Source organism: Canis lupus, chromosome 14, assembly GCF_048164855.1.
Source record: "Canis lupus baileyi chromosome 14, mCanLup2.hap1, whole genome shotgun sequence".
NCBI lineage: Eukaryota > Metazoa > Chordata > Mammalia > Carnivora > Canidae > Canis > Canis lupus.
This window is the reverse complement of record NC_132851.1, coordinates 46,851,469-46,866,892: the sequence shown is the minus strand read 5'-3', so window position 1 is coordinate 46,866,892 and position 15,424 is coordinate 46,851,469. Positions and strand designations below refer to the sequence as shown.

Here is a 15,424-nt window from a genome sequence, read left to right as displayed (position 1 = left end):
CATCTTGTTTTATCTTATTTTTAAAGGTTTTATTTATTGAGAGAGAGTGTGTGTGGTGAGATCAGGGGGAGGAACAGAGGGAGAGGGAGAGAGACAAGCAGACTCTGCGCTCAGCTTGGGGCCTGAAGTCATGACCAGAGCCGCAACCCAGAGTATGACGCTTGACCCGACTGAGCCACCCAGGCACCCCGGCCGTGTGACATTTTAAAGGACTCTCTCGAAGACAAAGAGAAAAAGTCATTGGGCATCGTTTCCAAGTAGTCTGCCTCTTTTCTTTCTTTTGTTGGCCTCAATACAGTCCAGGCCTTTCTCAGACTGCGGTCAACCCCGTAACTAACTGATAGTTGTGTGCGTTCGAAAACAACCACAAACTATTTTTTCATTCTTCTGCTACTTTGGCAAAGGAGAAAGAAAAGGTTGTAACTCATCTTTAGGGGAAAATCCAGAAGCAACGGCAGCTCCGACATGGCGCTCAATTAAATAGCTATGATGTAAGTTAAGCTGGAAAACACAGCACTTACTACCTCCTGGGTGCTTTTTTTTCAGACTTTTACATATATTAGCTCATTTAATCCTTACAAATTGCTAACATAAATGCGGAGGTAGATGCTGGGGCAAAGAGCACTTAAGTAACCTGCCTGAGGTCATACACAGTAGCCCCAGTTGGACTGAGAACCCAATGAAGGCCCTCAGGCTAAGGAGTAAGGCTCTCAGTCACTACCCTGCCTACCCCCACCTCCAAGATTAAGGATCATCCTGGGTCTACAGAAGATCAGATGTGAAAAAAGGCCATGATGGACATGGATGATCTCTTTTCTATCCCCAACTCAATGACAAAGGCTGAGGACGACTTGCTATGTGCCAGGCTGTGTTCTAGGGGCTTGGGATACATCCTAAGAAGAAGACCCCTTTCCTCTGTAGGGCTCACATGCCAGTGAGGGAGGAACAGGCAATAAACACACACAATCAACAAATAATACAGGATATATCAGAAGACAGAAAGCACGACGATGAGTAAGAGCACCAAGGTCGGGAGCACTCGGAGGGGCTGATGGGAAGCTGGAAATGCCACTAAGACACGGTTTGTCTCGCTCCCTCATTCTCCCGGGGTCTACCATCTGCACTGATCCTTCCACTACCCGAAGTCCACTCAGCACGCTCTGGGCCTCTCCCTCACCCTCCTCCTGTCTCCCACCTCTTCACACCATCAACACTTACCCAGGACCCATTCCCTTAGGTGGAACCTAATGAATTTTAGGAAGCAAGTCCCACTACAATGGTCATGGCTGGTGATGGTCTAAGGCAACATTTCTTAAACAGGGTTCTGAGAAACACTAATTTTATTGGCTGTTAGCACCTCAAGACACCAGTGTTCCACAGAACACGACCTGGGAAATGCTGGTCTCCTGAGATGCATCTCCATCTTCAGTGTCTCACTCCAACAGACAGGATTATAAAATGTCTTAAAAAAAAAAAACAACAACACCTCGGAGTCAGACCGGCTTGTGAAGCCCGCAGGATGAATGTGGAGGTGGCACACAGTGAAGTAAACCCCAACACTAGAGTGATGAATAGCCGGGGCATCTGGCTGGCCTACATCATCTTGGTGGGACTGCTGCATGTGGTTCTACTCAGCACCCCTTCTTCAGCAGACCTGTTGTCTGGACCCTGACCAACGTCATCCATAACTTGGCTACGTACGTCTTCTTACATACGGTGAAAGGGACACCCTTTGAGACCCCGGACCAAGGAAAGGCTCGGCTACTGACACACTGGGAATGGATGGACTCGGGCTCCGATTTACCTCTTCCCGCAAATTCCTCAGTGTCTCTCCTATTGTACTCTACCTCCTGGCCAGCTTCTACACCAAGTACGATGCTGCTCACTTCCTCAGCAACACAGCCTCATTGCTTAGCGTACTGCTGCTTAAGTTACCCCAATTCCATGGGGTTCGTCTCTTTGGCATCAACAAATACTGAGGGACAGGGCTGGGGATAACACTGGACCAAAGGGTTAGAACATCCTTTCCTTCTCCGTATTGTCTTCTGTATCTTGAAAGCCTGAGAACTATATCACCTTTCCCAAGCTCCAGGAAGAGAACAGATTAGAAAACGGGGCTCCTAAGCGTCAAGTTAGGAGAGCAAATTTTTTTGAATCAGGCAAGGTGGGAAAGATAAGGGCTAAATCACGCTCCCTCACAGCAGGAAGCTATGTTTAAACAGCTTGTTTGGTAACTGAGCAGCTTGTTTTGTGATTAAGTTTTTCTAGATCTTCTACCCACACCACTTTCCAGCTCTGTTTTGCTGTGTATTTTCCTTATAATAAAGATACTTTTTTTTCCCAAAAAACAAAACACCTCATTTTACAGGTGGGGAACACAAGGCCAGGGACACAGTGGGACTGGTCCACAGTTGAATGATGAGTTGTTGTTGGCCAACCAGGACCTCAGCCTGTAAGCCTGGTCTTGGAGCCCTGACCCAGTTCTCCTTCCGCTCTTCCATACAACTGAGCCTGTTTTCATAGGGAACTTTGGAAACAAAGCTTTAACTCATGAGAATAAACTCCTTCCCTTCCCTTCTCTTCCTTTCTTCCTTTTCTCCCTTTTCCCCAAAGATGCTAAGGCATCCGGGAGCAGAGATTCAGACTCTGAAGGAGATAATATACTAGCTCAAGCACCTGACCCAGAGGAAGTCATAAATAGTAGTTCTTTTTCCCATTCCCTAACCTCAAGGAGCTTAGTGTCTCGAAAGGAAGAAAGACCTAAAATAACTGCAAAATAAGAAAACTGTGACACAGATTAATAATAAGGATATAATAGGGTGGGCGTGGGATTCAAGGTAGGATGTGGTATCAAGAAACCCTTGGGATAATGAGAGAAGACTTCACTGAGGAGATGCCCGTGCTGGGTTTTGGAGGGTGAATAAGAGCTCGCCAAGGCAGAGACGGCAGCCCAGATAGAAGGAAGAGCACACACCTGCAGATGGAGGCCCACAGCAGTCCAGCACCTCTAGGGAACTGAAAGTGATTTCAGCTCAGGTGAAGCACCAGAGTAAGGTGGGAAGTGTCTGTAAAAGGAAGTGGGGTTGGGGAGCAGATCCTGTCTCACACAACCTCGTATGGAAAGACCGCTCACAGGTTTCAAGCCGGAGACTGACGGGGGTCAGACCTGCATTTTGGAGAGCACCCTCCAGGGCAGTGCGGGGAAGGGCACACCGAGGACAGACCATTAAGAGATAAGAGAGGAAGCCTAGAAGAAAGACGGTGGGGGCTCCACAAGGGCACACGGCGGCGGGGGTGAGGGGAGGGGAGAGATTTGAGAGAAGCAGTAGAATTGACTCGGCTTCGTGCCAAACAGATGCAGTAAATGAGAAAGACACAGTTGTGGGATGACTCCTGGATCCTGGCTTGGCAGATGGGGTGGCAGCCAGAAAGGGTGAGGCAGGGAGGAAGAGGAGCAGGTTTGGGCCTGGGCACTGCCGAGGCCAGACCCAGACAGGCTGAGCTTGAGGCCCCGGGGGCGGGGGGTTGGGGGGATGCTCTCACGTCTGCTGGGGAAGGATCCAGCAGGCAGTTGCACGTCTCCAAATGTGGGGATCTCCACACTTGAAGAGAAAACAGTTATCTGAGGCAGATGTTTTAAAGCCTCTTCTGATCTTTTTACGTGAAAGGCTGGGCCTGAACACAGGAGAAAGGGGGAATCCCAAAGGTTAGAGAGAGGGTGAATAAGGACCAAGTACACGAACCAATGCTTAAACCCAAGGCTGCGGATTCCCCGGTGCCCCGTGGTTGGAGCAAGCACCGGGCGATGCAGAGATCTCCCTGGGCTTCCCTCCTCCTAGAAGATACAGATCGATGCCCAGGCTGCCAACCTGGTCTCTCTCATCAGGGCACTGTGGTCCCATCCCACCAAATGCCAGTGAGGGGTCTGGAGGAACTGTCTTTCCTGCCCCTGAGGATGCTCGTCCATGCAGGGATTCCTCAGAGGGCCCAAGCAGGAGCTCCCAGAACCTCTCACGTAGCCGTGCACATCCCTTAGCCCCCTCACCTGCTTTTCAGCAATCCTTCAGCAAGGGGGCAGACACCCTCTGGCTCCATCTCCACGGTACGCACGTAATAATGCCACGCAGTGTTTTTGCTATCTCAGGAAAGGGAAATATGAAATATCTACCTGGCAAAAGAAGTACCTCTTCCTTCAACCATAATAGCCAAATTCTTGATTGCTCCCAAATCGAAACTCACCCAAAGGGGTTAGGATCTGGCCCTGGGTGGGGGTGCCCACTCACTGCCCATCTGGAAACAAGCGAGACCTCTCCAAAAATCCAGTGGGTGAGGAACACGAGACTGCCAAAGGCAGCCCCTGCCAACCACCAGGCAGGTCTGGAGGCTGTGCCCTTGGCTGCCTCTCCAGGTCTTTTTCCCTCTGGTTTATTGCCGTCGCCATCTAGGATAAAAAACGGAAAAGAGTCAGTTATGGGGAAATTTACCCTCTACCTTTCACGGACTTTTAGCAAGTTAGGAGATGGCACCTGGCTTCCAGGAGCTTATTTCAGAAGGAAAGTTGAAACATGAAACTACAATACAGAGCAGAGCGGGCTGAGAAGCTAGTTGGCGGGAGAGACCATTCCAGGCAGGCTGGATCGGGAATGATAAGGGAGACCCAAGCATTCTGGAACTTCACAAGTGAAAACACAGCAAGTGGGGCGCCTGGGGGGCTCAGTCAGTTAAGCGTCTGCCTTTGGCTCCGGTTATGATCTCAAGGTCCTGGGATGGAGCCTCACATCAGGCTCTCTGCTCAAGGGGGAGTTTGCTTCTCCTTCTCCCCCTGCCCCTCCCTGTCACTTGAGCCCTCTCTCTGTCTGTCTCTCAAATAAATATATAAAATATTAAAAAGAGAGAGAAAGAAAGAAAATTCAGATTCAGCAAGTTATTTACTTCATGTGATGTTAACAGTATGAGCAAAAATATATAAAGAAAAAGGGGCTGGTATGTTTGGGGAGCAGAGGCGTCCACAACCAGGATACCCGGCCGTGTCCTCCGCAGAACAGGGCTCTCATGTAACCTGCTATGTGCCCGGAGGAACAGCACTTACTGAGGGTCATGAACTCATTCCATCCTCACAACTCATGAGGCAGACTCTATCACTAGTCCCATTTTACAGATTTGAAAACTGAGGCCCAGAGGGAACAAGTCACTTGTCCAAGATCATGTTGCTGGTAAAGAGAGCTCAGACAAGATGGGTTCCGGTGCCTGTGGGCCTAACTGTACCATACTTCATGGGACTCTTTAACCGAAAGGTCTTCTCCTTCCATCGCAGCAATGACTTCAAGTACAAAAACCTAAGAATTGGGCAAACTGTGGGCAGAAGAATTTCTTTTTTTTTCTTTCAAAAAATTGTTTAAAATTTTATTTATTTATTCATGAGAGACACAGAGAGGCAGAGACACAGGCAGCAGGAGAAGCAGGCTCCCTGCAGGGAGCCCAGTGTGCGACTCAGGGATCACACCCTGAGCAGAAGAATTTCTTTGTAGGAACAGAGAACCTGTTGGGCAGATGCCCCGTGATACAGGTAATGCTCTCTGCAGGGTAGAAGAAAGCCCTCGGGTCTGCCTCTGGGCTAGTAGCTGGACTTCACAAGGAGGAGGAAAGCCATTCCTGCTAATAAAAGAGTCAAAGGGCAGGAGCAAAGCTGGGAGCTGCAAGGGATGCTGGGGCGGGTGTGAAGACAGAGGAGGCCAGGCCGGGAGACTGAGCAGTCTTTAAGGAAAGAGAGCTCTAAACTAAATTTGCTCATCATCACTGTTGTGTCCTCCGGTGGGGGACTCCTCCCCCAGGCCCCACCTAAGCTTCGATTAAAACTACAAAAATGGGAAAAAAAAAAAAAAAACCTACAAAATGCCTGGTGTGATCGGATATTCTGGGGAAACTGGTGAGGAGTCTGGAATTTTGTAAATGAGGCACAGGGCAAAAGCAGGAAGGGACCCACAACTGGGCTACCTACATTTAAAACGGGAGAGAAAGAAGAAAACTCAAGTCAGAAAATGTTAAACGATACCCTGACGTTCAATCCTTATCAGGCTGTACCTGTGAAATCTGCCGCCTGAGTTGCCGCCTTTGGGTGTTACTGTTTCATAAAACACAAAGCATGTATTAGGGCGCCAGACTGCATCCTAAATGTTCTAATATTAATGTCCAATTTGCTTGCCCAGTGCCCCCTTATTCCCAATGCCCCGGTTTCATGCCAAAATTGGGGTCAGAGGGGGATTATACAAGCACTTTGTTCACGGTGAGCCAAAGCCTTCTACACTTCCATTAATCTGTGAGATTTCTCCTGGTGTGGACAAAAGAACAGTGACTCACTGAGACTTACACAAAAAGCCAGGTGCAAGTTAACCAGAATCTAGTAACACTTCTCCCTTTTTTTCAGAAGGATCTCAAGTTAACATATGGAGCAAACATCCAAGCTGGGTGTGTGTACGTCTCTGGGAAAGCCAGCTCCAGAGGGAGACAGGGGACTTCAAAGGGGCTGTAAATATGCAAGATTTCCTTTCTTTTCAAGCTTCAGACTTGGAGCTGAAATATCTTCAGATTCCCAGGGCGCCTGGGTGGCTCGGTCTGTTAAGCCTCTGATTCTCGATTTTCAGCTCAGGTCCTGATCTCAGGATCCTGGGATCAAGGCCCCCCACCCCCCACCCACGTTTCTGCTTGTCTGCCTCTGGCCTTCCCCTGCTTGTTCGCTTCTCTTTCTCAAATAAATTAATAAATAATCTAAATTTATAGATTTATATAAATAATTTATAATATATATATATATCCCAGAAAAGAAAATATATACACACACACACACACATGCACACAAGCCTAGATAGTTCTCACAGCCCTTGCTCACAACTAACTTCTCATAGGCTTAAGGGATATCCTGGGGTCAGGACAGAGGAAGAGATCTCTCTTCCTAGATGCAGGGTCTCATTCCGGGAAGCCCCATCCAGATGGAAAAGGGAGAAAGACAGAGCTGGGAGCCAGCTGGGAGTCTGAGGCCTGGTTTACCCTCCCACCCCACACTGATAGGAGCCAGAAATGGCTTTTTATTTTCACCCTCTGTTCTGGCAAGGAAAAGGTGCCTTCTGCTTAGATAGACTCCACTGGCTGTGCCGGTTTCAGAGGAAAAGGGAAACTCTCCCTATTTCGGAGGGAAAGAAAACTGAAAAGGAGAGAGCGTGCAGAAAGACTTTCTATCTTTTCAAGGTGTGTTGCGTTCAGATAAGAAAAGTAAACTATGCAAGAGAGCAAATTCCTAAATAAATTGGGCGTACCCTTACCTGTGCAAATGCGATCAAGTGTGGCTACGGTACTTAATGTCAGTATCACTCTATTGGACATCTGATAACTCCAGATTGGGTTTAGCGAAGTGTACCATATGCGGAGAACAAGGAGAAGAATCTGTCCTAAAATGAATCCCCAGATTCGGAGGAACCTGTAAGTACGAAAAATATGTTTAACGACTTCTTGATGGGGTTTCACGGTACTGTGTTCACAGTGAATTTCATAATTTCAGAGAACAAGGGTATGAAATAGTCCTGTGAGTAGTAATTTGCAGTAAGGAACATGCCTTAGTCTTTATAGCATCCATTACCCAGGCAACTTATGATTCCTTAAGTCTCGAAATATTATGGAGACTGATGGCAAGTATTCATGTTCTGATTTTGTGAAAAGGAAAAAAAAAGAGAGAGAGAGAGAGAGAGAGAGAGACTTTTACCAGCTACATGCAAAATGAATACTATCACTTGGAACTCCTGGTCCCAACTTCCCCGTCCGTAAGTGATCATACGTGTTTGTCTACGGGCGTAAGATACGAACCTTTGTCTACAGACATGAGATACCATACCTTTGCAGGCCACTTCCTGTCCACCACGTCACAGCCTGCACGATCAGCGAGGAAGACACACCAAGGGCAAGGACCACCAACCGAACCCTGGCATTCGAAGCCTGGAAGGAGGCTACGCTGCCTGCAAACGAACGAAGGAGAGCTAAACATTTCTAGCAACCGCGCACGGGAACTGCACCATCGGCATTTGATAACTGTTGCGTCTGATGCCATCTTTACACTCAGGAAGACAAAGCTAATATAACATACACACGAGTTAATACATAATCTTTTTAAAAAAATTTGTGATGTCATTCGTGACAACATAAAATCTACTACGTTGAAGTGTACAGTTCGATGATTTCTAATACACTCACGAAGTTGTGTAACTATTACCACTATCTAAAAAAAAAAAAAAAACCTATTACCACTATCTAGTTCCAGAACATTTTTGCCATCCCAAAAAAAAAAGAAATCTATACCCATTAACGGACGCTCCTTTTTCCTCCTCCCTTCTCCCCCAGCCCCTGGCAATCACTCATCTGCTTCCTGTCTGTATGGATTTTTCCCATTCTGAGCATTTTGTATAATGGAACCATGTAATATGCAGCCTTCTGTGACCGCTTCTTTCACTTAGCATAAGGTTCTCAAGGCTTCTCCATACTGTAGTACTTTGTTCCTTTTTATGGCTGAATAATATTCCACTGTGGGGACAGAGTGCGTTTTGTGCAGTCATTCATCAGGGATGGGAGTTTGGGTTGTTTCCATCCTTTGGCTATTAAGAATAAAGTTGCCGCAACCGTTTGCCTACAAGGTCATATGTGAACCACTGTTTTCGTTTTTCTTGTGTCTACACCAAGGAGTGGTGCTGTTAGGTCAGGTGGTAACTCTGTTTAGCATTTTGAGGAGCTGCCAAACTGTTTTCCAAAGCAGCTGCACCACTCACATTCCTGCCAGCAATGTGTGAGGGTTCCAGATGCTCCACATCCTTGCCAACGCTCGTCGCTACCTTTTTGATTATAGCCATTCTAGTGGATCAAAATTTTTAAGGAAAGAAATAACCTAAACCAATAGGAGTATGAAGCAGTTTAATAGTTGAGTGCATAGTAATTTGCTGAAAATAGCTGAGGTTGGGACGCCTGGGTGGCTCAGCAGTTGAGCGCCTGCCTTTGGCTCAGGGAGTGATCCTGGAGACCCGGGATCGAGTCCCACATCAGGCTCCTGCATGGAGCCTGCTTCTCCTTCTGCCTATGTCTCTGCCTCTCTGTATCTCTCATGAATAAATAAAATCTTAAAAAAAAAAGAAAAGAAAAGGAAAGGAAAGAAAGAAAAGAAAAGAAAAGAAAGAAAAGAAAAGAAGAAAAGAAAAGAAAAGAAAGAAAAGAAAAGAAAAGAAAGAAAAGAAAAGAAAAGAAACGAAAAGAAAAGAAACGAAACGAAAAGAAAAGAAAAGAAAAGAAAAGAAAAGAAACGAAAAGAAACGAAAAGAAAAGAAAGAAAAGAGGCGCCAGAGACGATAGCATGTAACACCGAGATCTTGTCCGGGGTTACATTAGGTACCTTAGGCCTCTTGAAACACCAAGTCGTTTCACTTCCATAGGAAGCATCTGAAAGGAGTTTTAAGGCAAAGCATGGCTTACATCAGCCTCTGCTTAACCTCAGCAAAGCTCGGTGGGCACCCAGAAGAGCACCTGGCCGACACCGCCTCTTCATCCTCATTTCTGTGTCGCTCTCCTACCCACGCTGTTTTCTCAAAATTGAGTCTACCTCTACTCAAGGTGATGGGTCTTCAAAGAGGAAGGAGGTGAAAGGAGAACAACAGGAAGCATCCCAAACACCACCCCCTCTCCCAGACTTAGTAATATCACATCCCTTACAGCGACCAGAAGTGGACTTAAATAATCAAAAACTGCCCCAGGGACTCTCAGTCCATAACTTTGTGGGTAAGGCTGGTACAAGCAGCACTGAGCAAAAGCAACTGGAAAGGGGCCGCAGATGAGACCATTCCCATAAAGCCAACCAGGGAATGGGATGAGAAAATGAAACTTGCAACACTCGGCCCCAGTAACTCAGAGAAGGATACTGCAAGCCCAGGGCAGTTTCACTCAGTTACTAGGGACTCAATTCAGGGTAGAATGTCTCATTTCTATTATTTCTGGAGCTGATGTTTTTCACAGCCGTTTGATGGGTCTTTCCATTCCTATGGAGACTGTCTTCACATATGGGGCATTTTTTCCCCCAGTGGTCTCTACCACTGTTCTTTCTGAGCCCAGGATCTTAAAACGCCAGAGTCCTGCATCCTTGTGGGTCTCCGCAGAACTCACTGCACTGACCTTGTTCTGCTTCCTCCAGGGGCTGGCCCATAGAAAAGCAGAGGCAATTTCCCAGTAATCCCTGCCACTGTTTCTGGGAAAAAAAAGTCAAATGACTGTTTCTGGAGAGAAGGAATATACAGCGTGGTTCATGAACAAACGCCACTTGGAAACCACTCAGAGAAGCCAAGTGCATTAGAGCAGAAGGGCAAGACATCCAGAGTTCTCAGCCACGGAGTCAACCCCAGTGGGGTCTAGTGTTTCTGTTTAGAAAACATGTTTCTTCCGTGACCCCACCCTCTTACATTTTTACTACCGGTGCCTCTTCAGGGATTACCAATATTTATTAATATGAACACTCTCAATTCTTTGCAATAGTAAGTGTACATTTAAAATTCTTTTTTTTATTTTTTTTATTTATTTATGATAGTCACAGAGAGAGAAAGAGAGAGAGGTAGAGACACAGGCAGAGGGAGAAGCAGGCTCCATGCACCGGGAGCCCGATGTGGGATTCGATCCCGGGTCTCCAGGATCGCGCCCTGGGCCAAAGGCAGGCGCCAAACCGCTGCGCCACCCAGGGATCCCATACATTTAAAATTCTTAATTGCTAAAAACAAAAAAAACCCACAATTTTTCCTTTCTTTTTTTTTTAAACCCACAATTTTTCATTGCTAGTTTTCAGCAATGTAACATTCTCAAATTCAGAATTCAAAAGATACCAAGGTATATGTCGTTAAGTTTCCCTTTCATGCCTGTGTCTAGCTAGATACCATATTCAAGCAATTAAAATGCTATGGTTTTTTAATCCTTCTAAAGCTATTTAATGCATGTTCAATTAGATATTAAATATATTTCCATCTAAACTTTCTTACACAGATGTTAGCATCTGCACACAGTTTAGTGCATCTTTGGCTTTCACTTAACATATTTGAAAGAACATCCCATTTCCTTAGATAAGTAATGTCTCATTCTTTTATGTAGCTGCACAGTATTCTATAGTATTCCAAGTTTCAAAACCATAATTTACTTAACCTATCCTATATACATGACATTTAGGTTATTTCTTATCTTGTGATTATAAATATTGTTGCAATGATTAAATAACCTTGTATTTTCACCCTTTTAACATGCATGTGAGTATATCCGTAGGCTATATTCCTAGAAGTGGAATTTCTGAGCAAAAGAGAATGTATATACCTTTGTAATTTTGATAAATGCTGCTAAATTATTATTGGCAGAAGTTGTGCCAATTTATATTCCCACCAGCAATGTCTGAGCGCCTGCTTTCCCATCCTTGTAATACAGTGTTACTTGATTTTGTTCTTTGGCAATCCAGTACATGAAGCTACATACAAATATATGTGTGTTATTTGTATTCATTGTAATTTTTTAAAGAATCAATTATATTTCCTTTCCAATAAACTGATTGTATTCCTTGTTCTGTTATCTATTGAGCTATTGGTCTTTTTTATTACTGATTTATAAGAACTCTGTATGTTAGTGAAATTAGCTCTTTGACTAAGAGTTGCAAGTATCTCTCCTAATTCGTTGCTTGACTTTGCTCACTATATAGCACTCATCATGCATAATTTTCCTCTTTTCATGCAGTAGCTTTCAACAATTTTTAATGGTTTCTGACTTGTATGTCATAGGTGGAAAAAGAACACAAAATGTTCAAGAGTTGGCCTGTTCTTCTTCATTTCAGTGATTTTTTTTTTTTTTTTTTTTAGGCTTTCCAATCTGACAGAAAAGTTAGAAATGTAAAAGACGTGGTCTAGCCTTCCAGCTCCACTAAAACTCTCTCAGGTAGTTGTAAGAGAAAGAGGAATCTTGTTTCATTTCATCATTTAACATTCAAAGAACAGTCTACATATTTTCACTTGCTTTTCCCCCCCCAAAAAAAATCCTTAAAGAAGCACTTTTAGGGGCACCTGGGTGCCCTGGCTCAGTCGGTTAAGCATCTGCCTTAGGCTCAGGTCATGGTCCCAGGTCCTGGGATCGAGCCCCATGTTGGGCTGCCTGCTCAATGGGGAGCCTGCTTCTCCCTCTCCCTCTGCCCCTCCCCTCTGCTCGTGCTCACACTCATTCTCTCTCTCACACACACACACAGATGAATAAAATCCTTAAAAAAAAAAAAAAAAGAAGAAGAAGCACTTTTAAATCTTACCCACAGTAATTAACCGCAACAGGATTAGCATCCACCTCTTGTTAGCCAATTTCCAGAAAGGAGTAAGTATGAGGAATATTGGAGAAAGAAATGCTATGCCAAAACCTTCAAGCCCAGTGAGTTCTAGAGTTTGCAGGGGAAAGTAATAGATCATTGGTCCCAGGCCATGGCAGAGAGACCAAGAAACATATCCTAGGGGGAGAAAAAAAAAAAGTTTAAGGAGCAAGTGTAAATGTGTCCTTGTTACAAACAGATATCCTGCCACTGTACCCCCTCTGGCTGGTCCGCCCTCCTTCACCGTTCTGACCTCAACCGGCTTCCACTACAAAATTCCCCTCCTTCCCACACCAGCAGTGCAGTGTCCCAGGAGGAGCATGGGGCCTGCTGTGGTGAGTCCCTTGACACCCCGCTTATTCCTTTAAGCTTGTTCACACCCGCAAGCTCAGCCTTCCCTTGAAACCTCTTGATCTGGATCATCTGGGTTGAACTGGATTTTCTGTTAGGACCCTAACTGATGAAATGTCTTTATCTAAGTCAGCCTTTCTATAAAGAGCAACATCATGAGAATCAAAAAGAGAAACAAAGAGGGGTGCCTGGCTGGCTTAGCTGGAGGAACATGCGACTCTTGCTCTCTCTGGTTGTGGGTTCAAGCCCCGCGGTGGGTGGAAGAAGGAAAGGGAAGGGAAGGGAAGGGAAGGGAAGGGAAGGGAAGGGAAGGGAAGGGAAGGGAAGGGAAGGGAAGGGAGAAAGAGACAAACAGCAGGACTCAACTCTTCCTCCCACTCCAGACCACACCCCAAGGCAGGTTAGTTAGGCAACAATCATTTTATCTTAAGTGGATTTTTTAAACCTAACCTTAGGAGACAGTATAGGGTAGTGAAAGACCTAGAACTGAAGTCAGGCTCACCTCTGCCAACTACTGACGGTAGGATCCTCTACAGGAACGATAATGAACTAATGGGCACTTACGCCGTGCCAGCCCTTGTGCTAAATATTTACAGAGATCGTCCTTCTTATTCCTCATCCAACTCATGTTCTGTGAAATGGACACTTTTTGCCCCCCTCTTACAAACGTGAAAACAAAAAACTTCTGAGATTTCCCAATATAATAGCCCAAGGTGGAAAGAGGAGCTCGCGGCAAGAGCGAACCTCCACCCGGGGAGTCTGGCTGCGAGGGGAGCTGTGTAACCACCTGCATAGTAACCCGCTCCCCCCCCCCCCCGCCCCTTCTCAGCCCAACTTCCTTAAGCAACAGAGTAGCTCTTTCAGGGACCTCACAGGGCTGTGAGCACGAAGTGCGACGGAGGGCCCAGCACCCGGCACCCTAGGTACTTGCTGAATGTGACTCACTTTACGCCCCTGTACTTAGAAGACACGTTCGGAGCCAGGGATAAAAAGGGGGGGAGGGGGGAGGACGCTTCTGAACATCAGCAGCTTCCAAGGGCAGCCCGGGTGGCCCAGCGGTGTAGCGCCGCCTGCAGCCCAGGCCGTGACCCTGGAGTCCCGGGATAGAGACCCACGTCGGGCTCCTGCATGGAGCCTGCTCCTCCGTCTGTCTCTGCCCCACCACACCCCCTCTCTCATGAATAAATAAATAAAATCGTAAAAAAATATATATATATCAGCAGCTTGCAGAAAATCTTTAGGAAGGAGCCTCTCCGGGCCAAAAGAATGCTTCCCAATGACCCCCTAGATTACAGCCTGCTCCCAAACGTGTGTCTGGGAATTCCGATTCTAATGCTCCGGGTCCGGCACGAGCCCACCCGCAGTCGTTCTCTGGGGGCCTCTTCGCGGGGCCGCTGGGGGCGCCGCCGCGGGGGCCTAGGCGGGTTAGGGACGCCCCGCGCACCTGCGCCCCGGGCCGCCCCCGCGCTTAGGGCCCCCGCGCTGAGGCTCAGCAGCCTGGAGGTCTGGGGGGCGGGGGCGGGGCCTCCACGCGGACAGCCGGGCGCATCCCACTGCCCCCTCCCCCCCAATCCTCAATCTAAGTCTTGGCTGCTGCTTTTTTTTGCTTTTTTTTTTTTTTTTTTTAATTCTTGGCTTGGGCGCCACAAGTTTCCAGGGCACTCGCCTGCGGCCCGCTGTGCTCCCTCCCGGCCCCCGCGCGAGCGCCGGCGGCCTCGACTTACCCAGGAGGCTCTCCAGGAGCAGCTCTCGCCACAGCCCGGCCATGGCCGCGCGCGCCCGCCCCGCCGTGCGCTGGGAGCCCCAGCCGGGCCGGGGTGGGGTGGGGTGGGGTGGGGCCCCCGCCGCCCCCGCCCAGCCCGCGCCGCCTCCCGGGGCCTCGGAGCCCGCCGTCGGGCCCAGCCCGGGGAGGGGCGCGGCGCGCGCTGCGAGCGGGAGGGGGCCCCAGGACCTTGGCGTCGGCGCCGCCGGAGCCCGCTGCGCCCTCTCAGCTCCGCGCTAAGCAGGCGGCGCCCCTCCTCCCCCAGGGCGCTGCGACCATTCTAGGGGCGCCCGGATTTTCGTGGCTTTTAGAGACGTCGCAGCCCTTGCTCAGGGGAGAGAAAATAGCTGATGGGAGGGCACCGTGTTGCCCTCCTGACTCCATGAAAGACGATGTTGGAGAGTGAGGACGCGGGGGAGACGCGCGCATCCCGGGGGAGCCGGCGAGCCAGGCCCGCGGTGCGCCCTCAAATATTACCACACCCCGGGGAGCCCTGACATTTTTTTTTGGAACCTTCTGAAATCAGTTTATTTTAATTCGCTTTAATTTTTTTAAATTTTTATTTATTCATGAGAGGCAGAGACAGAAATTTTTTTTTGGAACCTTCTGAAAGCAGTTTATTTTAATTCGCTTTATTTTTCTGTTTTTTAACATTTTATTTATTTATTCATGAGAGACACAGAGAAAGAGAGAGGCAGAGACACAGGCAGAGGGAGAAGCAGGCTCCATGCAGGGAGGACGCAGGACTCGATCCTGGGTCTCCAGGGTCAGGACCTGAGCCAAAGGCAGGTGCTCAACTTCTGAGCCACCCGGGTGCCCTCGCTTTATTTTTTTAGAAGAGCTTATCGTTGATTGATCACTTCCAGAAAGCTTGTTCTGAAATGGAACAGTGATGAGTTGCCTCAAAGTGTAAGAAT

The 15,424-nt window shown here is 47.5% G+C and overlaps 1 protein-coding gene and 1 pseudogene across 2 annotated transcripts in view; one reads left to right on the top strand and one right to left on the bottom strand.

Moving 5' to 3' along the window:
* CWH43 (cell wall biogenesis 43 C-terminal homolog) overlaps window positions 1-14,554 on the bottom strand; it is a 60,818-nt gene extending 46,264 nt beyond the window's left edge. The window contains exons 1-5 of one of the 2 annotated variants that reach the window (XM_072775004.1): window positions 14,470-14,554; window positions 12,341-12,532; window positions 7,883-8,003; window positions 7,317-7,471; window positions 4,240-4,441 (exon numbers count right to left, since the gene is read on the bottom strand). In XM_072775004.1, coding sequence (XP_072631105.1) covers window positions 4,240-4,441; window positions 7,317-7,471; window positions 7,883-8,003; window positions 12,341-12,532; window positions 14,470-14,512 — 713 coding nt within the window. In that variant the 5' untranslated portion in view covers window positions 14,513-14,554. The remainder of the gene's footprint in view (window positions 1-4,239; window positions 4,442-7,316; window positions 7,472-7,882; window positions 8,004-12,340; window positions 12,533-14,469) is intronic. The other variant, XM_072775006.1, reaches the window with a different exon arrangement.
* Window positions 1,519-2,164, top strand: LOC140603468 (ORM1-like protein 2 pseudogene; annotated as a pseudogene).
* Window positions 14,555-15,424: the final 870 nt, after the last annotated feature.